This window comes from Spodoptera frugiperda, chromosome 1, assembly GCF_023101765.2.
Source record: "Spodoptera frugiperda isolate SF20-4 chromosome 1, AGI-APGP_CSIRO_Sfru_2.0, whole genome shotgun sequence".
NCBI lineage: Eukaryota > Metazoa > Arthropoda > Insecta > Lepidoptera > Noctuidae > Spodoptera > Spodoptera frugiperda.
Genome location: NC_064212.1, coordinates 6548015 through 6571462, shown reverse-complemented (window position 1 = coordinate 6571462; position 23448 = coordinate 6548015). Strand labels below are relative to the sequence as shown.

Genomic DNA, 23448 nt, shown 5'->3' with positions numbered 1-23448 from the left:
GTTTTATTACCAACACTATCAGGGTCGGCTCGTGCTGTTGACGTCATAGCGCAACGCGTAGTTACTTATTGGGCGTTCAAAGCACAGCAAAAGATTCCGCCGGTAGGGATGCGCGGAGTTACCATATAACTGTCGATTTGCACCAATTTACTTTATAGTTTCTCATTACATTTATTGATGTTTTGTTTCATATTCGTTTCCTATTTAATCTGATCTATAATATATTAAAGGAGAAATCATTTTCATCCTATAATAGTGCAAGTATTTAGTTTAATTTGTAAAATATTTCATAATGTCTTTATCGTATATACGTGTTAAAATAACATCAATGGTTACAGCTCCCAACTCGCAAGAAGACTGGCCGCACTACATATTCTTCGTGATTCCCATGGGGCTGGAGATTAGCATTAACTTCGTGCTGTGGGTGCTGACCGCTCGATACTGTGCTAAGGTCAAGTCTGAGATGCAACGCTTTCAAACTGGCTCCGTTGATAACAGCGTCAAAAAACGGTTCATAGCTGACAGAGCAATGTTAGTAATTTATCATATCATTAATTCCTATTATTAAAGGACATTATTATACATCCACTTTTAGTCAGTCATGTTATAATATGTAAGCCTTAAGTAAAAAAATGGGGAGCTTATGATGTTACCTGCTTAGCGATCTCGCTGGCGGTTGCACTTATTAAAAAAATATCCAATTTGGCATTATACAGTTTTGTTACTTGATCTGGCCTTACGCAAAATATGGTAACACTGATTATATTACAGGTTACAATAAGATTTAACTTTAATAAAACATCATATGTGTACACAGGTACATGTTGACTGGCAAACTCTGGATATTGATGGGTGTTTCCTGGATCTTCGAGATATTGGCCACGACGATATCTCGGCCCTGGTGGTTCTGGGCTGGCGTCAACGCTATCAACGAGCTTCAAGGACTCTCCATTTTCATCATTCTAGTAATGAAGCCCAAAGTTTATCATCTCATCAAAAAGACGCTACGTAAGTACAACATAAGGCTACATAAGACTGCACGGTTGGCGCGGTGGCTGGGCAACTGGCTGCCGTGCAACGTGTCGCGGGTTCGATTCCCGCACGGAACAACTCTTTGTGTGATCCACAGATTGTTGTTTCGGGTCTGGGTGTCATGTGCATGTGAACTTGTGTATTTGTAAACGCACCCACGACACAGGAGATAATCCTAATGTGGGGCAACGTTTAAAAAAAAAAAAAAAAAAAAAAAAAAAAAAAAAAAAAAAAAAGATAATTATATTTTATTTTTTTGCCCTGTGGCAATCCAAGTATTTCCAAGCAGTTTACTCATACAAAGCCACTATATTGAATAAAAATGGTATAAACTGGAAGATGAGGTAATCTGTGTGAGGTAAACTGTAACTACAATTTTATGCGAATATCTTGTTAAACAACTGTCTAAAGGTACTTAAGGATTCAACGATTGTGCAAACGTGTGTTCTACAGCAATCAATCAATACAATACAATCGTTCAACACAATCATAATTTATTTCAGTGTTGTGATTAGCTGCTGTTATCTATTTTCAAAGAATTATTTGTCTCAAGCGTCTGACTCAAATTCGACAATCTGTCGTTTGTTGTTCGTGTTATTTTTCGATGATTTTGTTAGGTTTTTCATCGATACCAATTGACACAAGTATATATTTTAAATATTAATAAATTTTGAACGTTTTATTGTTCTGTTGCCTAATGTAAATTTTTTAACACCACTTTTAACGTGGTCAGCCTAGCTCGCTGTGATGAATTCGCTAAATTAATATATTTTTTTTGATTATATTGATGATTTAATTAAAATCACAGTTAGAGTTACAAGAAAAACCGTAACAACTTCTTCCAAATGTAACAATATTTCACCGAGAGAACTAAGACATAAGGTTCTATCTATATTCTTGTAGGTTGTTTGATTACATTTTAAAACTGTTTCCTTCTAAAATATATATGTAGCATGTAGCAAATACGTTGTGTGTACGTACAAGTGAACAATATAATATATTTACAACTAGTTTCAAACCATGCGTGAATTCTTCATCAAATAGGTCTTTTTTTACGGGATATGCAGGTAATCGAGCAGACGTATTACCTGATGGTAAGCAATCGCCGCCGTCCATGGACAAGAGGCGTTACAAGTGCGTTGCCGGCTTTTTGGGAGTTAGGAATTTAAGGGTTGTTGTTCGGGAATGGGGATGGGGAAGATTGGGAAGGGGGGAATTGGGCCTCCGGTAACCTCACTCACACAACGAAACACAACGCAAGCGTTGTTTCACGTCGGTTTTCTGTGAGGCCGTGTGTGAGGTCTTTACGTGAGTAATCCGAAAAATAATAATTAATTGATTGTTATTAGAACTTGAGACGGGATATTTACCATGTTTATTTAATTCAGGTTCATCCGTGATCATGGCGCTTACAACAGTGCCAAAATATCGGAAACTCATCGAAATAAATAAACATGGTAAATATCCCGTCTCAAGTTCTAATAATAGTGTTAGTGACCATGTCAGTTTAAAAACGAATAATTAATTGAGTTTTCATACGTTCCTAATTATTTTATTTTACTAATATACAGCAAGTTGGATGAAGCCGGGCGCTCAGGAGGACGGCACATCGCCGTCAGCGACGATGTTAACCACGTTCCAGTCTCAATCGAGCAGCATGGGCGAGCAGACTAACACGCAGCCCTCTCTACAGAATTATGCCAAGCAGTCCTAACAGTGTGGAGTCACCCCTATATGTTTGTATCTTCAGGTTACTGTGGCCGATATTATTATTAATCCAGCCTATTTAGACATTGACCCTTGCAATAATTCTCACAAAGCTAAAAATTTGCATTGATGTTAGGAAATCCATTCTGAAAAGTATCCATTGTTCCATGTCTGCAAAAGATGTTATTCAAAGTTAAAGGTGGCAAAACTGGATATTTTGAATTTTTCAGCGAAACGGTATTGTACGTATTGTCCATAATATGTACTCGCTGACCTTGCCAAGTGGTGAGGTTAGTGAACACAAGTCGCGTTTTTGTAGCTGCATTTCGAGTTACACCCCTTTTTGCAGTTGAAAAAGAGTATAGATTGGTTTTAATAATTATTGGCGTGCTTCCAGTCCCACTGTTCTGGGTTTAGTTGATTACCAAGCCACATCTGGATCTGTTAATATACACAACAAAAATTTTGGCAAGCAAAAGCCGTGGTTGGAGGAAGGTAATTGTACAGGTTTTTTATTACGTGTTTGTTTTGCAAAAGAAAAGTGACGTAATTTATCTATGCCAGTAATTTTCAGAAGGAAGCGAATTCCGTTGGTGAAGGTTTCTGGTCAAGAGTTGATGTCTTTGAAAGCTTGTATTTACAAGTAATTAGATTAGTTGTTTTACCCCTTCGAAACATTGCAGATGTTGTATCTAAAAAAGCCAGTTATGTAAAAATAGTATAGATTGGTTTATACATTTTGGCGTGCTTCCGATAAACTTTCAGTTTTTTTTTTCAATTGGAGTTCAATGAGCGATGAGAGCAATGAGAGCAATGAGTAATACCATTAAATCAACGTCATCACCAACAACAACATTCATGTCAGTTGGATTGAATTGATTTACTGCAGTTTCTATAATGAGTTCATCAGCATCATCAGTCCTGCTTGACTGGAATATGTTCAGCGGTTATTTTTTCTATTAGCATTGTAATTAACCGAGACGTATTATAAATGTTAGACAAAAATAGTTGTTGGTTAAATGAAACTTTCATAAATTGATTAAAGATAATATCAAGATATCGATGTTTTTGTTATACGGCGACGTTGTTCGGCGGCTTTAATATTTTTCGTACAATCTGTATAGTTATCAAATATGAAAGTTACTTTCTTCTACTTTTCATAATTTCATCACAACGGTGTCCTTAGCATCTATGCAAATTTCCAGTTTTCTAAGAATTTATGCAAGGGTTTTTTGCATAAATTCCTCCCTAATTTTGCAGCTAAATAGACTGGACTATAAACATGCGTTATCTTAACTTTATTAAGTTCTTTGATGTAGAATTATAATGACTGGGTAAAATTGCTAACAACTAAAACTCTAAAGGGAAAATCATATTTTATAATGTTTAAGGAAGCAAGTATTGAAATTATTATTAGTCTTATAACCTGCCTGTATGTAACGTCCTTGGTACAATAATAAGCGTCTGATAACATGTACTTGTTCCAGTCAAATATGGTTAAATTAGGTAAGAATTCTTACTAGCTGTAATTTTGTATATACTTGTATTTCATCAAAACGGTGTCTCAATACCACATATGGTAGGGTGTCCAGCAACTCGTAAAATTCAGGGTCAAGGTCCTAAAATTCGTTTTTTTGCATTTTTTGGAAATATCTCATTTCCTATGGGCTTATGATGCAGACCGTGCGCTCTCCGCCCTCTATATCGAAAACGGTTCACCGTTAAAAAAAAAGTTGCGTAAAAGTTGATGTAGAATTATTCTACAATATTGGTATTGAATGCAAATACCAAATACCCATAGGAAATGAGATATTTCCAAAAAAGTTTTTTGGGACCATTGGAAGTATTGAAATTTAGTAATAGTGGCTTATACCTACCATATGTAGGTTTTGAGACAAGTTTTAGGTCAATATACAAGTATATACAAAATACAGCTGTATCTCGAATTCCGAGGTGAAATACAAATTGACTGGACTATTGTTCACATCGAATCATCGTCTATATTTTAATGTTATTCAAAATTATATTAATATTGATTTATATATAGATTAAGTGATTATTTAAAATGTCGTCATTCATTTTGGGGACTTTGGTCTAATTAGCAAAAAGATTGGAAGTAATTCCGGAACGAGAAATTATTTATGAATGATTTAGAATATAAGTGTTCCCTGAGTTTGCACCATTCCTGCCATGTACGGAACATCGTTAAAAATATTAGGTACCTACTAATATTCAGATTCAACAATTATTTCGAAATTTTATTAATAACTTTTAAGTATGTTTGGGTATAATGTAGATAGGATATCTTTTGGTCGATAATTAGGAACATTCCACAAATAATGTAAAAAGTATGCAACTAGTATTTGCACCTCATAAAAACAAGAAATATTGAACTGGAAGTTTGTGTAAAGTTAACCTGAATGCTATGGTATTTGTTACTGTGCCTTGAGCAGTTCGCACCACCGGGGTACGGGCGAAAAGCTGGGGCGAAGCAGCGAAGTAAAAATAGAATGACAAGGCCGAAAATTGTATATATAACGTTTTCTATTTCTAAATCCAAATATTAGCGGTCTTTAAAATTCAAGACACATAAATAGAGGATGATGTGAACAACGTTTGTTAATCATTTTTACGTTTGATCCTCATGAACATCTTTCGTTGTCATGGTTTTTCGGAATTATTTCTAATCTTTTTAGAAAAATGACTTGAAATGTTTGTGATAAGCTTTGATCTATGAATGAGAGGCTCTATAGTCTACGTAATATAAAATTATGATTGTGCTTATTTGTAACTGTTGCTATGGGGAACGGTTAGGTTGTTCTGAATAAATCTTTGTTTTTGTTACACATTTAATATAACAGCTTTGAATTTTTACTGACTTCAATAAAATGGTTATGTTTATTGAAGTCAGTAAAAATATAAGTTTAGTGTTGCGTTGATGCATAATGACACTACAAAATAGCACAATACGGTGCAAACATCTTATCATTAATTACGATTAGAGATGTCACGAATATTCCTATTCGCATTCGGGAATGTCTAAAAAATATCATTTGTTACGTCACTATAATATGTACTTAATTAGCGGGCACCTGACTATGGCGTAATGTTGCCGTTTGCTTTTATCGCCATCCCTATCCCATGGCATGTCTATCGAGTATGCGGTCGCCGGAGTAGCGGGAATGGCCTACCTACTACTACTAACCTACTATGTGATGTTTTGTTGTTTTTGACTGATGTAATTTTTCTCAATTGTTTATAACTACTCCGGTATTTTGTTTTTTGACTTATGTTATTTCAGTTATTTGGCTATAATTGTTTGATTTAAAACTTTATTAAATTGTTGTTGTTTTAACTGGGTGCTTGTATATCCGCGAGTCACGAGGGCCAGAATATCAGCGCAACCCCCTGCCTTGCATATGCTGGACTGGGCCCATTTTGCCGCAGACTTGGGACATACGCATTAATTTCATACATATCAAATCTCTGTTCAAAATGCACAATCATGTCACTTGTTGTTTTTTGCGTGTGAAATACATGTTTTTTTCATTAATTCTTTCTTTTTTTCATTATTTCTATGTTCGGATGTGTTTACCGATTACTCTAGCAATAGGTTAGATAACAAAATTTTATTTTAATGTCCGTCTTGTAGATTATTTTAAAATATTAGACACGTATTTTTTTTGTGTTGGATTGTCCATTTTTCGAGGAAAGTTATAAGCTATAAAACATCACGCTACGATCAAAAGGAGCCGTACAGAGCGAGCGAACCCACGTGGAAGTAGCTAGTTTAATATGTAGGTCAGGGAGGTAATATTTTGCTGGTTTCTCCAGTGACACTTTTCACAAGTCGGTGTCATTGTTAGGGGAAATAATTAATTACTAAACTTACATTACTAATTACTATACTAAAATAACGTACAGCAATCCAATGGTTTTGTAAATATTTTATTGCTTTTATACTCTTTTTGATAATTTCATCATGATATTTGAAACAATTATTTTTATATTAAATATATTCTCTTTAATTCATTGTGTAGAAAACAGACAATAACGATTTTACAATAATAGTAAATAGTATTTAATTTGATAATATTACAATAATACTTCGTGAAAAGCGATGTCTGTTTAGTTATTACAATTTTAGGTTCAATTGTGGTATTATTACAAAAATAAATTGGTCCCACAGTTCACTCTAAAATAATTGAATCCCATGATGCATATAAGTACTTAGGTACATAAAAATGTGACTTGGGGTGTTATTTACAAATGATACTATACAAAACTAATCAGTACGCAGATATCCATACGTACATTATAAGGTGAAGAAACATTTTTACACATAATATACAGACTACCTAATTACCTAAAATACATATCGACAATGAGCAATGGATATGCTGCATCGAGCCTTACATTAAGTAATTAATAATTGTTTGTACCGAATAACATTAACAATATTCGTTCTGATACCTAAACTAAATCGTTTTCATAAATAATAGCAATACTGATGACCACTATGCAAAATAAAACCTATAGGAATAAAGTAGACAAAGTTCTTATAAGTTAAATATGTTCTTACAGCGGTAATATTTCATAGTAAAACTTCACTAGCGAGGTTTTATAACACCAAATAATTAAGTATACACCTTTATCACATGAACGTTATAGAACAACTATATCTTAAACTAAACCCTCTCTAAGTACCTAAAAGTTTTAAGAATTAATATCTTCAAAGTGGTGTAAATTGCTTTAGTAATAATTTTTCTGGTCCTTTATATTTACGATACAATAAACATAAAGATATTTATAAAATATCAACCTTTTGTATGTATATTTCGACTTCACTGAGTTAAGTAAGTAGTATGTGTTGCCCAACATATAAAAAATGCAAGTTTGATATCAACGTTTAACGATAATAACTTTAATTCTCTGTAACTGAAAAGCATCTCTAGGCAATACATTCGTAGGTATCTGTACCAATTTCGTTGAATGAGAATGAAACCGGACTACGCGGCTGTACACACATATTGTGTTATGCTAATGCCCAGACAGGCATTTGAATATCTTTCGAACAAAATGACTCACGTTGTTGTAGCGCGTATCTATTACAGAACGGCTTCGTGTGAGCGTCGTCTTACTAAATCCCTGTATCAATAACTTATACGAGACCATTAAGCAGCTCATAGTAAATATAGGGTCGAACAAGGTCGCAAATGGAATGGCAGCAGTGATCGAAGTGTTATAGAAGTTATGGCAGTCAAGAGCTGTTGTGTCCAGGCTGCACGGTGATGGGCGCCGGAGTGCTGCTGGCCACCGCCGGCCGAGCCTTCGGGCTGCTCGGCCGCGAGTTTTCCGCCTCCGCCTCCGCATCGCGCTCCGCCACCTCTTCCTCGTCGATAATAGATATGTCGCGAATAGACGGACGGTGGGATCGTCGCCAACCTTCATAAAAAAAATTCACACGTTAAATACATGAACATAAGACATACCTGCACAAAGACGAACACAAACAGGAAAATTAGTGCTAATAAAACTCGACTGCGTACATAGCTATGTACCTAGGTATATATATAGCTTGTCAAGAACAAGGTTTATTCATGATCTCTTGTGTCTATCGCGCATACATACGTTGAATCGTTAGATAAATAAGGTCGAAGTTTATCCGACCACTATTTTGTGAGTATTGTGTATGTGATGTTGGTTTCCAGTAATCATTAAAATGTTGAGAATAGTGGACGGACGCTATAAAGCAATAATAGTGTTAGTATTATGCAGTGGCATTTGTGGATTGGAAATTAACAGAAATGGAGTGAGTGACAATTTTGGACAAGATAATTTGAACATTGTGTCACCTCAACTTGTAGAGCCATTCATAGAAGACGAAAATGATTTGGAAGTAGCGGCAGAAAATGACAACGACCTATTTTTGACAATAGGCGATGAGTACCGCAATCATAATGAAGGTTCAGTCAAGAAAACTACTAATGGAGTGGCAGATGACGTAATCAAACGGCAGAGACGGCAAGCAGCGCACGGATACACATCCCTATATCCACAGCTACCATCAGGATCCCCGTACAATCCGTATCAACCACAACCTGGTTATAATCCCTACACTACACAACCAAATCAACCACAACCTGGTTATAATCCCTATTCTCCAAATTCTCAACAGCCTGGTTACAATCCCTATACTCAAAATCCAAATCAGCAACCGACAAACTATAATCCTTATACTCCAAACCCCAATCAGCATCTTCCAGGTTACAATCCGTACACTCCAAAACCTAATCAATACCCAAGTTATAATTCTTCAAGCCTAAATCCTTACCAGAAGCCTTCACAATGGAATCCGAACGTTTACAATTCATCAAGACCAGGTACCAATTACCAAACTCCAAGTCCTTACAATCCGTCGGGTCAGAATCCGTACAATCCTCATTCTAATTACCCATATTTTAATACTTCAACTGCAGGTCATACGTATAAACCACCGTATGGGCAGCATCCTTTACAAAATCAAACATTCAATTCTTCACCGTACCCAGGTTACAGACCACCAAATGCTAACTCTTCATACCCGGGTCAATCTCCTTACAATAATAACTATCCTTCTTCCGGTAATATACATCCAGTCCAGCCGTATAATTCGAGTGGTCAACGTCCACCATACTCGAGCCCCGGGCAGTATCCTCCTTATAATAATTCTTCTCCACTACCCATGCAGCCGAATCAATCTCCCTACAGTAATAATCCTTACAATCCTTACAATCCTAGCGCTCCCAGCTATCCTTCTCAAAATCCAGGACAAAATAATTTCTTCTATCCTCAAGCTAATAATTCCGCATATGATCCCCGTAGAGTGCCACCACAAAACTTCTCTTATCATTAAACGTGTTTAATTTGTAAACATTTTTAACATTTATCGTTGTGTGTACTACCTAATTATAACTTTTTAATCTTTGCTTGTTAGTTTATCGTGCTATTTTGATTTGTATAATTATACAATAAATGATTGATATAATAAGACATGTTCGTTATTTTGTAATGCATTTATCGTGTAGTAAATGGAATAAGAAGGCATTGAATAGGCTTTATATGTGGTGTCTTACTTGTTTGTCCACATATTTTTGTTAGCGACTCATCTTTGTAATTATGGTCATACTGAGAGCTCGACAAGGTTATGTCTATGTATGTGTTAAACGAAGTAAGATGTACAAATAAATCTTACCTTCCAACACAGGTGGCTTAGTTGTTCTCGAAAGTAGTTTGGGTCCAGTGAGCGTGATGACGATGGCTCCGATGGGTGCGGTGATCACAATGGACATGATGCACACCGTGATGACAGTCTCTGCGTACTCGATCATTACTGGGTCTGGCTCTCCGCCGGCCATTTTACGCACTTCATCCAAAGCAACTGGTCCTAGAGCGGCCTTAAAGAAAAATTGTGTTTTAGAAAATTATAAAGATATAAAGTAATTATAGTGGCACCTTGGGTCATACTCAAAAAAATGAAGCTTTCTTTTTGCTAGTTATGGTATTACTTAGTCCCATTGCAATTTGTACAGTACGAATGTACGATAATAACCAGGTGGTACCTACAGGTACCAAATAAAGGCGGCCTAAAGTAGGAATTATATTGTGTAATATAGAAGGAAGTAGTGGTGTATACTATAGTAGAGATTTCTGTTTTGGTTTTTTTTATAATTTACCTGTACTGTAGCTTTGGCCATCCAGGCGAGACCAACGAAGATCTTTTCCTTCATGTTGAGGTTGCTGCGGACGGCACAGGTGCTGGTCACGATGGCACGGAGCACCGCACATAACACCAGTATACCACCGCCAATCAAAACCAAGTGGGGTTCAAGATCTGCGATCTGAAAGTAAATATTTTTTTATGGCTTTTTATTACAAGTTTTACTTAAAGATAGGTTCGTTGTAATATCTACTTTATGCTAATTATATTGTGAGTCAGATATAAGAACGGTTGAGGCTAAACCGTGCTATTATAGATTCAAAAAATCTAAATTTATTATTATAGTTTTACTTGATTCAGAAACTAAATAAGACACCTTTTACTAAGCAGTCGCAAATGTAATCATTAGATTAACGAAGTATTATTTCAGACACAAAGTTCATATAAAATTTATAATAGATGATAAATGTTTAACTTACCACAACTTGAGCACCAGTTACTGCGAAGAGCATAGGTTCGAAGAACATCCAGAAGATTTCGAAGGCAGTGGCCACCGGGTTGTCTTCCAGTTCCCACCCAAGATCTGTCCAGTTCTTGCAAGCCACGAACGCAAACGCAATCACAGCCAATGGACCTGAAGTAGGATGTTAAAAAGAAAATATATCTCACTTCTTTATCTACCTACACGTTAACACATGTTATTACAATAAGATAATAAAATAAAATTATAATCGATTTTTTATGGCCAGAAATTCAAAACGATTAATACTTTGTCAATATTATTATGTAAGTACTGTACCTATTTGGTGCAAATTAATATAATTTTAACTAGGTTTATTCTTTATTGTAATGTCTTTGAATTAGGTTTTAATAATCTCGAGATTATACTTCGTCACCTTGAGACAAATTTTTGTCTTAACACTAAATAAATAATGTCTAGGATTTAAGAGAAAATGATGTAAAATCCATTAATCCGTTCCTGTGCACTAGGCAACAAGCACATACAACAACAAAGATATAAGTACCAAGGAACACATGAAGTCATGTGATGTAAACAAGTAAACATTAAACAGTGGACCAAATAAATCATGCGCATGACACCCTTTACCAATTCACATTGTTTCCTTGACATTATCGGTTGTCAACACTGCCATTGACATATAACAAGGCATTGTTCGGTGAAAGCCAAGTTACCGTGCTCCGCGAAAACAATCGTCCACAATTGTTGACTACAGTTTTTACAATTACTCAGTTAATACGAGCAACGTGCTCCTCTTTACGTGTTTGTAAATTCTGTGGAATATTCACTTCTGTTTTATATGGAGGGAATCCATGTTGGTTTACTGCCTGTTACTTTTTCTTTCAATGTTATGAATGCAAAAGTTTGGACGTGTGGGTTATAAGTAGTACACAATTAGTGCATTTAGACATGTCAATATGGACTTCAATATACTCTTATTAGATATTAATATTAGTTTTATTTTGAATTTGAAGTAGATAATTGAAACTTTTCTGTTGAGGAGACGGATAAAACGCCTAAGGATTCGTATGAGCATTTGTATTACTTACATATAACAACATTTACTCAGTAGGCGTAAAAGCACCGTCATAAGTTAAACCTCTTTTACACTAGTTACTTACAAATTTATGGACTCTATCCGTTCCTTTTTTTAAATAAATACTACAAATTAAAAAAGGAGGTTTACTAACCAGCGCCACCCCATCCAATTTCCTCAGAGCCGAGTACCATCATCAATCCACCAGCCAGCAGTAAGATAACTCGCAGAGGCACCAAGAAGGCGTCATTTCGCTCCGGAACGAACTTCACAAGATATCCGCATAATACTCCCAGCAGTATACCACCGATTACACTCAGTGGACCCTGGAAACGAATATCAATATATTTAATAAGGGCAAACATTTTTTAAAGCTAGCGGTTAAACAGGGTGAATAGAATTTGAGGAAAAAATAGATATTAGAACTATTTCTCGTATCTAGACACACGGCAGTGTGTCCGCCAAGTTCGAGCAAAAAAACCGACACACCGGCCGTGGGTTATATTACACGAACCATTTCGGGCCAAGTTCGACCTTCACCTATAACTCAAAATCTATTTTATCTACGCATATGAAATTTCTAGTATCTGTTGAGATCTACTTACTTATCTAAAATACAAAATTTCATTAATGTACCTATTGTAGGTCTTGAGATATTGACGTCAGAAAATCGCTATTTTTACTATACACTCACTGACTGACTCACTCATCAAAAACCTAGACCACTTCCAATGGTCGTATTGACTTGAAATTTGGCATGGAGGTAGGTCTTTAGGTCAAGGTAAAGGAAAAAATCTGAAAATGGCCAAGTGTGAGTCGGTTTTAAAAATAATGAAGGTGTAAATTCATACCCCTAAGGAACTAAAACAAAAAAATTATCTATATCTTCCAATGGTCGTACCGACCTAAAATTCGTTACGAAGGTTTGTATTTAGTCAAAGTAAAGTAAAATAAGAAAAAAAGAAAATAAACCTTACAAAAATAAATGAAATCCCACCCAAAACATAAATGTGAAAGGCTGCCAAGTTCGATAATATTGGAATGCTTCGCCTATAAAAGAAGTGAGATCTAAATAAGTACCAAGTTCCATACACAGACCTCAGTTAAAAATGATATAACTTGGCAAGTTTTAATAGAAAATTATATACTTGACTCATTGCGTTTAGTAGGTTTATAACAAAGTGTGTGAAAACTTGCCAACTTGTTATATCATTTTTAACTGAGGTCTGTGTATGGAACTTGGTACTTATTTAGATCTCACTTCTTTTATAGGCGAAGCATTCCAATATTATCGAACTTGGCAGCCTTTCACATTTATGTTTTGGGTGGGATATATTCATCATCTTAGTAATATTTTAAATGTGAAAATTTGTGTGTAGGGTGTGTTTATTACTCAATCATGTAGAAACAGCTCAAGGGCTCATAGTTCGGGATGAAATTTGGAATAGGGATAGATAATGGTCTGGAATAACACATAGGGTCATTTTTTAATCCACTGGAACGTGGGCGAAGCCGTGGCTAGTTCTTCTATATTTATTCATCTCATTTCACGTTACTACCTATATTTTCTGTGTCGAGAAATGTAATATCTTTAAATCAAAAATCTTGTTTGTAATGTCAATTTTGTTTTTCGGGATCGGGAATGAAAACTTACCTAGAGAGCTATGTACTAAAGTTAGAAGTTGAATAATCTTATAACAATATGTACAGGATGTTATCTCCGCTATCATGGTATCAATATTTTGTTTATCAATATTGTTGTAATTCAATATTGATACCATGATCACGACGTTTTCGTCTAACGGCTGAAATTAATAACCTATCTCATTCCAAAATCAGAGAACTAGGGTGCTTTTCCACCAGAGATATGCTACGATATGTAGCTATGCTGCGAGGATATAATAGCTAAGCTACGAAAGTAAGTGACCGTTTCCACTGATACAAAGTTATGTAGCGAGTAAGATGTGCTATGAAGATGCGCCACCGCAAAGTAGCTGTGCGAGGAAGGTGCGCAGCTCGAGTATGCGATGCTCATGCGAGAATATGCTCGACCATTCATAGTACACATTCATAACACGCATCTTTCCATATAAAAAAACATAGCTTAGTTGAGTACGTTTCCACTAGTGATTGCTATTAATGCAATATAAGAATTGATGGGTTTTATAGTCATAAAAATAAGCTTAGGTACAAATATACGTTTCGAAATATTGTTGCATTTTATAAAAAAAAACATATTTAATAAATTAAAGAAAAGACAAATGTTTAATATCATAAGACGTACCTGAATAACATTCATAGTAAGCGAAGAACTAGAGAACATGATGGACGAGACGATTCCGAAGACTGCGACACTGGCAGCATCATCAACACCGGACACCGCCAGCACCAGGGTCGGGATACCCTTGGAGACACCATAGCCCTTTTCACGAAGACGGAACAAGCACGGCACGATCACAGCCGGAGACACAGCCGCAATGATCGACGATAGAAGGAATGCTGTAATCAGAGTTACGAGTATGTTAAGTGTGGGAGAGCCATGCTTCGGCACGAATGGGCCGGCTCGACCGGAGTGATACCACGGCCTCACAGAAACCCGACGTGAAACAACGCTTGCGTTGTGTTTCGTTGTGTGAGTGAGGTTACCGGAGGCTCAATTCCCCCTTCCCAATCTTCCCCATCCCCGATTCCCGAACAACAACCCTTAAATTCCTAACTCCCAAAAAGCCGGCAACGCACTTGTAACGCCTCTGGTGTTTCAAGTGTCCATGGGCGGCGGCGATTGCTTACCATCAGGTAATACGTCTGCTCGGTTACCGGCTTGTTTCATAAAAAAAAACATTCTGCTATAATTATTGGTGGTGCAAATAAATAGTTTTCTCAAACTTTGGCGAAAATATTTATAATCGAAGTGAACCAAAGCTTTAAAATCAAACTTTGTAAAGTAAAGCGGGAAATCAAATTATGAAATATTTTCAAAATATTCATTCTAAAAACAGTGCACATAATTTGTTTAATGTACATTTTATTTGACAATTATGTCATTAGCCTCATATATCGCCATATGTGTGTATAAAGATTAGTAATAATTTTTCGGTACATCATATGCGTATCTAGTGTTATCGCAATCGGATGTAAGATATACATTACAAACACACAGACCATTTAATATAAACAGATTAGCTATAAGTAGTTACTGGAGGTTCAGCTTACGGAGTTACTGTTACAAATAGTTAGGGCATTCGTTGCTATGGCAACAACATTTGTTCATTGTGGAGATTTAACGCACCATTGCACGTAGTCAGTCTTTCGTGCAATCCTATTGTGTAAGGAACATACGTAGGGACTTCTTTATTGTATATGGTAGTTGTTACTCACCAATATTCATTCGATTATCTGATTGGAGTAAAACTAAAGCTGTACAATTTTAGTTTGAACGCCATTACTACTTCTCTAATTCTCTCCGTTTTAAAATTTAACTTGACTAAACGTATTCTGAGGCTACTTAGACATGGTGACATGACATATATGATATCGTATTTGATAAATAAGTAGCAGTATGAACTCACCCCAATTCCAGGGCAATCCTAGTAGGAAGTAAGCGAGGACTGCGCAGAGTATACACTCGAATGTCCAGGGAACTAAGGCCAGCTTGATCACTGTTAGGAAGTACTTCTTCATAGCATTCGGGTCCAAGTCCAAGCCAGCTCGCGTTAGGATGATGGTCAAAGCAATTTTTCTGAAACACAATTACAGTTGAATTAAATAGGTGGCATTATTATAATCGTTAATCTAATAAAGAATCGTTGATATTATGTAATTATGGTTTCTATGTAATCACTTTAGAACAGATGGAACGATAATTGAATGTGTGTCACATATTTACAATTAGTCGACATAATTACCTGATATAGGAAGCAACGTGTTGATAGGTCTCGTCAAAATTGACGAGACCGACGTTTTTCATAATGATCCCCACTATAAGCATTCCTATGAGAGCTGGCAACGTTGTAATCTTCAGCATGAGCCATCCTCCGAAGTAGGCGGCGATAGTCAAGACGGCGAAGGAAAACAGCTGGCCGCCAGGCGCAGCTGTCTCGCCCATCACTATCCATACGATCACCCACACCAGTATGCCTGTATAGGGTCGAATAACATAAATATTAGAAGATAAAATAACATCACAAAATCCCTTTAGCATTCTAGAAACATCAAATAATAAGTGTTTTGTCTCCAGAATGGAAATCAAAAACCCACGCTCAGCCGTTATAACCTCTAGACGACTGAAGTCTGTAGGAGCTATTCAGTAGAATAATCAATCATTTTTAAAATAAAACAAAAGCAGTATTCACAAGACAACATGATTTAACAAATTTCCAAGCTTTGGTAAATATGTGGGTGTGTATTGTAATAAAGTTTAGAACTTTATGTTATGAAGCACAATACAAAATGTTGTAAATTTTAAGAACATACAGCTTTGTTCTGACTTAATTAAGTAGTCGTTCCGTTGTTACTGGTTTATTTAGGAGCCTATCGTGGGTTTCCTAGAATGGAACATAAGTGAAAATAAAATGATAACTTACCAATGATTAGTACTGCGATGTTTTGTGCGAATTGCCGGTATGAAGGACATAGTGGATAGGGGCAGACCTTCTGCCAGTTTGGTGGTTCCCACGAGGGAATACCGGAGTCCTCTGAATGACACTTCTGACAACACGCGTACCACCAAGATCTGCGAAAACGACATTTTTCATTACCCACACAAAAGTATACTTAAGTATGTACCTTCACCTATTTAATTCAAGTTTATAGGAAAAATATATTGGCCTGAATAGATAAACAATTTCCGAATAGACTAACATGCTATGTGTTGAATACTATCGCAAAGATGTTCACCTATCGTAGAAACTTGTCAAGGTTTTTAGTATTTGGTATATACATTTTTACGTACCTAATTAAAATACACATAGAGAAGTACAGTTGCCCACACGCAAAAAGAAAAGATTGCATGTAACTTAGTGCTTCATAAAATCTACGCAAAATGTGACAAGATTGCTGCTATTAGCTGAAATATAGGTTTGACCTACTTAGTTTGGCCTAGATACCTTTTAATCAACTTCTTCGGTAATTAAAGTTATTTTGTTGTAACCCTTCTAACACTGAAATAGTAGGTGTTATTTTTAAATGAACAATTTTGTTATAATCTACCGTGGTCAGTTATTTTGACCTATAGCCAGATTGATTTGGAATTAACTCGAAATCAACTTTCGTATTTAATTTGAAAAAAATAAATAAAAAAATTGCAGGTACAATACCTTTCAATGTATTCGCTCTGTTGTGATAGTGCCTTCTTTGAGTAAACGGATGATGTCGTGGAATATTTCTTGAATCTGCCCTCGATGTGTGTCTGGCGGTCTGTGTGTCGGACAGTGGAATGTCAGATAGTAAATGACAGTGAGTGTGACGATCGATCTAATCGTGGGAACCGGCAGCAGTATGTACTAGACACCTGGTGTTTCCACATCGTACCCTCGTTACCGCCGGTCAGCTGACCTTGCAACTGCTTTCATTTATTGTTTATAGTATAGATTGCAGTGTACTTTATGGAAAATTGTAACAAGGTCTAAAAACCTTCCATCAATCTGGGTTATATTGGTTCCGGTCATTAGTTGGCTCTCGATAGTGTTTTTTTAGGAGATACTGCGAATATATTGCGGGAACGAATAGCAACATTTTTAATTGTTAATAATTATGTTTTATTAAATTGAGCCTTCAAATCGAGGCGATATGTAGCTGCAGTCACGTTCCTTGCAAAGGACTTAAGTAATTGCATTTAAAATAAAACTAAATGTCATTCAAGTAGTATAAGTTAATTTCGAAAGGAAAATTACCCCAGGAGGAGTCCATGTCTGCTGCCATGGCATTGTGAAGGTTGCTCTTGCGGCGCGAAGGCCCTTCCGCTTTTGCTGATACGCTTCCATTCCTGTTGACAAAAATGCATAATATTATAATTATCTCAGAGTAAAAAGTAGAAGCTGTTATTTTTAATGTAAATTGGTTTTGCAAAAAGGCGTATGCATGTAAACCGGTTTGCTAGACACGTGCATATTTAAAGTGTCACCGCCTGTTTTGAGACTTGGTTATAACTTTTCCAGTGAACGGGTTCTGTTACAATGCGCTGTAAAAAAATAATGGAATCCTCTCTTTATACAACAGGGTTTGTAAGAACTGTTTACTTTGAGGAGAAATTTCTGGAAATATCTATAAATGGATCCGGGAATAGATTCTAATTTTGAGTAACGTGAAATGGATGCAGTCTAAATAATCCATTATATAATTTCTAGTTATTGAATTAAGGCGACCATTATGCTCGGCGATGTCTGAGTATGTAGGTAAAAGAAACAATGTAGTAACAGAAAACTGTGTAGGATCTTGCACGCAATTATAAGAATGGAATGTACAGAGTTATTAAATCAGCTGTTTTCCAATATTACTATTGGAAATAATAATATGGTGCAAACGATTTGATTTTCGAGTATTTTGTCAGTTTTAAGAATAGTACAAATAAACCTATCTTTTACCGGTTGCATATTGTTTTCTTTAAAACACATATTTTAAACTGATGTTTCCATAATAATATGCATAATTCATTCTCAATGGGAAAATTACAAACGTGATTTGTTTTTCTTCACCTGTTTTTCAGCGATAATTGGTTACTGTCGGAAAATGACAAGCGAATTGAATGAGATTTATGACCACTTCGGTCGAAACAATATTTTATTAATATTTTAGACACTGCGAGATTTCCAGACCTTTCTTCGGACTCATGGAAAAAGATGTTGAAAGTTGAATATATTTTCTAGAATCAGGTATCTTTATTTTATTTATCATTGACTGCGGCTTTGCTTGCGTTTATAACTGTTTTGCCAAAGAGTATGTTTGCAGAACCTTTCTCCTTAGTTTTGATTGATATAAAATTATAATAGTCATCAGACTCCATATTTGAATCTCAATTCATTAGCATACGGTTATCATAATTAAAATTCGGACAGCTAAAAAGTTAAAAACGGGTCGTTGTCTAAATAAAATCATGCGGATTCTAGAGTTTAGAGATCCCATTTTGTTTTTTATTTTGGACAAAAGTTGAATGAAAATAATTGAATGTTGCGCTTGCCTGGTTTTAATTCGCGACCTACGTCCTACGTGTATTGTAGCGAGGTCGTCACCGCTGGGCCACCACTGTTTGAGTTGAAGCTATCGGGCTTGTCCTAATACGTGTCAGTTTAATCGAGTGTCACCTTGGCCAATAATTTATTATAACACAGCGATTACTCATTCGTATAAACAATTGACTTCACTAAATGATAATCTGTTTTTATGTCGATTTGTACAAGAATCACGTTTTCGGTTTAAAATAAAATTAATGTTAATACACTTTATAGAATTTCTTTTATATCTAATGTCCACATGGTTTAATGGTACCAAACACACGTGTTTCAATTGACACATTGTTTGAATATTATCTACGTCAATTTTGTGAACATTGATTAAATTTAATTGAAGTTTAACACGTAACTAACCAACTTCTGTTACATTGAAGTGGTAATAGTAAATAACAATTAATTGTGCTATCATGGAATAATTTTGTATGTTAACTATTCATGATATACTAATTTTACTATCTGTAATAATGACTTTATAGTCTACTATTCTAGTTGTAACAAGTCATAAAGTGATACATAATAGAGGAATTATTATAGCTTAGTAATATTTAACTTCTGTGATGACTTGTAACGAGGATTTATACATATTTTCCCACGGTCTTATCATGGTCTTGTCACATGGGCAGGAGTTAGCATTTACTTCATTGCTGTTTAAAATTTTCAGAAAATAGACAGTAATAAAATAGTGACAAGCTCTTATCTATTAGAATATATGAAACATATTAAAAATAAAAACACACTAGCAAACCCGGCGAACTCCGTTTCGCCACCAATGATTTACCGTTTTCCCGTTTTTTATTGAAAATTTTCCTGAATTTTCTTTGCTATAAACCTCACGGAGCCCGAGACCTTTGTCTTGACCGAATGTAAAACAGTGGAAATTGGTTCGTGCGTTCTGGAGTTATATCGTCAGGAAGGAAAACCCTACTTATTTAAATATTATAGATTATATTTTTGAGTTCCTGAGAAAAGAACGTAGGTACATCAGCTGTATTTAGACTACTTCTGAAAATTCTCATACTTTTTAAATAAATAAACTTCTGTAACGTTTTCGTGGAAACAGATTCAATTGTGAATGAGTCTTTAGAAATAACAGACGCTACTTGGTATTCATGCGAGCGACTCAAAGACGTTGCGTTACGTTACAATTTTAACACATGCGCTGAAGGTAATATTATTATACTCTACAAACGACGGACATGCTAATAAAGTAGTCTGTACAACTTTTAATAATAACTTACGATAATATTATATACATTGATTACAACTACTTTTTTTACTTTACTTACTTTAAATTACAACAATATCATATACATTGATTAGTAATGGTACACATATCCTACAGAGTGATTGTTATAAACTACTAAACATTTTAAAATTAAAAGAAAGAAAAGACTTGTTTAGCCTCAGATAGGATACCTTATAAATACAAATAAAAAATTAACAATAACTAAAAGCAAAACATGTCTACGCTAAATGGGTTTCCTACCCAGTATAAACTAAGTATGAAAGTCACCCAGCACTGATTTTCAGGGGGCACATAATGTCTACATAATTTATATAAACAATACATATACACATTTCTTACTGTCCTATATCACAGAAACAAACAAGTGTGCTATATTTTATCGTATTATGTTGAGTTGTTTATAAGTTTTATTCAGGGCTTTTAAATTAATTTGCGGTTTATTTGGTTCCGCCTGTACACTTATTGATTCATATCGTACGCGTTTATTTACAGTGTATAAATATTGTGCGTGATAATATAATGTTTTCAGGCAGTGTTGCTGGCACGCTGTTACAGGCCACGTGTCGCTGTAACGCGTGGAACACAAATTACACAGTACTCCGTGTATTGTTTAATCAATCCATGCCACAAGGTGAGTTCATGGTAAAGACTTTATCGACGGCAAATTACACGCAGAGCACTGGGTCAATGTTTAGTCACTTAAATGTAACAGTCGATTGTTGGAACTTTACGCTCAACCAAACCAATGCTAAACCTTCATTCAATTATTACGGACTATGTACAACAAACCCGAAATAAATTAATTCCGACGATGATTATTTCGTACGTCTATTCTCAAATAATCTTTTGAGGAACCGTTCTAACACAAACATTCAGCGATCAGCAAAATATCTTTGTTATTACTAAAAATTACATCGTATATTTTCCTTGTATAAATGTTGTAACTGTTTATATACGCTTCTTACGAATGTTTATTTAATTTTTTTCAGGAGTGTAATCATAAGTTCGCTCCTGAAATAATCGGAACCAGATTAATCACTACATGGTGACGAATTACACAGTGGTGATTGCAAAGCTTTTCTTTTTACCGATAAATCTGTGACTTTTGCTATTAAAAAGCGACAGAAAGTGAATCATTCAATGAAAGTAAGCAACTGTTGCAGTTGGTAACTTAAATACAGCGTGCGGTGCGACGCGGCGTAACAGATTAACAAAAGGCTTATAATAAGTGATTCTTTACAAGTATATTGTGACAGAAATTAATAATAAAGCATACCGAAAACATGAACCTATTGTGTTTTAAAAAGATAATAGCAGTCTCATGATGACCGTCCCCTCTAGGGATTCATACCGATGTCCATATATGAATAAAAACATGTCGGTAGTGCAGTCCGTGTGTTAATATGACGCGTTGTCCGCCAAGATGTCAAGCAATCTTTATACGACGGATTGTTGATAGTAAATGTGGGTCATATAACTAGAAGTATGTGTCTGCGACGACCTTAGCCATGGCTTCGATTTTATATAGCACATATTAATGAAAATAATTACGCGTCTAGCTTTGCAGCGCGCGGTGCAGCTCATACTCAGCTTAGCTCCAATTTTGTTTGTGAAAATTTCAGCAAACCATTCTCTAGGTGTTTAATGCGTGAAATGTGAAAATAACGTTTAACAAAGTTTATTTTCACTCACAATTAAATTGGCTGGAGTGATTTATGTGTGTTCAGATTGTAGTGTAAATTAATATTTATATTAATATTTACACTACCATCTTAAAATTTAGTACTTATTTTGCTTAATTATTTTAGTAGTTATTTTTACATAATTCGCCGAATTTAATATTAGGTATTAATTTTATACGTAAAACTAGTTCATTAATTTTAATCACGCGTTGTTATCGAAAATATTTTTACCAATTTAAGGTAATCCAATAAAATATTGTACTTTTACTAATTTTACGTATTTTAAAAATCTAAGTTAGGTTAAATTTCTGAAAGTTTCATGTATTTTTTAAATAAGGTTTTATTTGAAACTTACCAATGACGGTTGAGTGCATCTGTTTCGAGAGATGAATCGGACGGTAGGTAGCTGTCGTAGTGACAACTTAAGCTGCTGTGAGACATCCTACATGGTACTCAGAGAGTCTTATTCACTATAACTAGATTAGCGGGCGAATTTGAGGACTGGTTTACGCGGGGGCATGCCGCTCGGCTCAGCACGCTCCACACCTATGCCGCGGCGAATGTGCATCTTATAAGAGAAGGTTCGGCTGCGAACGAGTCGGCCGCCGCGCCTCACCCCGGGCACGTGACTGCCTCTGTACGTTCAGTTTCGCCGGCCGGCTGGCCGGTCATTGGCCGACGTGCAAAAATTTTCCTAAAGAACAACAGTAGGCCCACTGCCATAAAAATGCGTTGCGAACTATTGCACGGGGCGCAGACTCGGTGATGAGTGACTAAATGAGCCCGAGGCGTCGCGGCCGTGTTTATACTATTCACTTCAAACAACGCTCGTATAACAGCGGCGCCCGCGCCGCCCGCACAACCCGCTGCCTCCGATTCTTCCGCACGCATCGATACAATGTGTGCAATCGCGATTAAAAACAGCCAAGTGATTTGTTCCATGTGGTTTTATATGTCGTCTGTTAACGATAACTGTATATAGGTATGTGATGAATACGCAGAACCAACCCGGGTACATAAAATGCAACGTTGGCTGTAATTAGTACCTATGTACGTACGTGAGGCTGCGTATCATTGCTGAAATCCTCAAATTAATTGTAGTGTTGTAAACAGTAATTAATATTTGTCACCTGGTACCAACGACTTTGTTAGTTTAGTTAAAGTCGTAGGTGCATTGCATTGGTATATGATCTATTAATATTGCAGTTAATGCGTAAGAGAACAATAGTTCCCTGTGATAGGTATTAATGTTTAATGTCGCGGTTTGAAAAAAAATAAATGATTGTTAAATTGCTTGTTT

The 23448-nt window shown here is 35.7% G+C and overlaps 3 protein-coding genes across 10 annotated transcripts in view; 2 read left to right on the top strand and 1 right to left on the bottom strand.

Moving 5' to 3' along the window:
* LOC118272992 (G-protein coupled receptor Mth) overlaps positions 1-3005 on the top strand; it is a 72907-nt gene extending 69902 nt beyond the window's left edge. For both annotated transcript variants that reach the window (XM_035590425.2, XM_050694592.1), the window contains exons 7-9: positions 339-531; positions 818-1008; positions 2604-3005. In XM_035590425.2, coding sequence (XP_035446318.2) covers positions 339-531; positions 818-1008; positions 2604-2746 — 527 coding nt within the window. In that variant the 3' untranslated portion in view covers positions 2747-3005. The remainder of the gene's footprint in view (positions 1-338; positions 532-817; positions 1009-2603) is intronic.
* Positions 3006-6671: 3666 nt separating this feature from the next.
* The window catches only part of LOC118273032 (sodium/hydrogen exchanger 9B2-like), a 49197-nt gene continuing 32420 nt past the window's right edge, over positions 6672-23448 (bottom strand). For 6 of the 7 annotated variants that reach the window (XM_050697677.1, XM_050697688.1, XM_050697694.1 and 3 more), the window contains exons 3-13: positions 17886-17977; positions 17310-17409; positions 16578-16726; positions 15900-16131; positions 15564-15733; positions 14279-14493; positions 12149-12320; positions 10918-11072; positions 10455-10619; positions 9974-10175; positions 6672-8184 (exon numbers count right to left, since the gene is read on the bottom strand). In XM_050697677.1, coding sequence (XP_050553634.1) covers positions 8000-8184; positions 9974-10175; positions 10455-10619; positions 10918-11072; positions 12149-12320; positions 14279-14493; positions 15564-15733; positions 15900-16131; positions 16578-16726; positions 17310-17409; positions 17886-17977 — 1837 coding nt within the window. In that variant the 3' untranslated portion in view covers positions 6672-7999. Of the gene's footprint in view, positions 8185-9973; positions 10176-10454; positions 10620-10917; positions 11073-12148; positions 12321-14278; positions 14494-15563; positions 15734-15899; positions 16132-16577; positions 16727-17309; positions 17410-17885; positions 17978-22503; positions 22928-23448 lie in introns of those variants that run through there. The other variant, XM_050697702.1, reaches the window with a different exon arrangement.
* LOC126911296 (sporozoite surface protein 2-like) lies at positions 8315-9771 on the top strand. Its single transcript, XM_050697710.1, has one exon. It carries the CDS (start codon positions 8462-8464, stop codon positions 9632-9634), a length of 1173 nt encoding a protein of 390 aa, XP_050553667.1. The 5' UTR covers positions 8315-8461; the 3' UTR covers positions 9635-9771.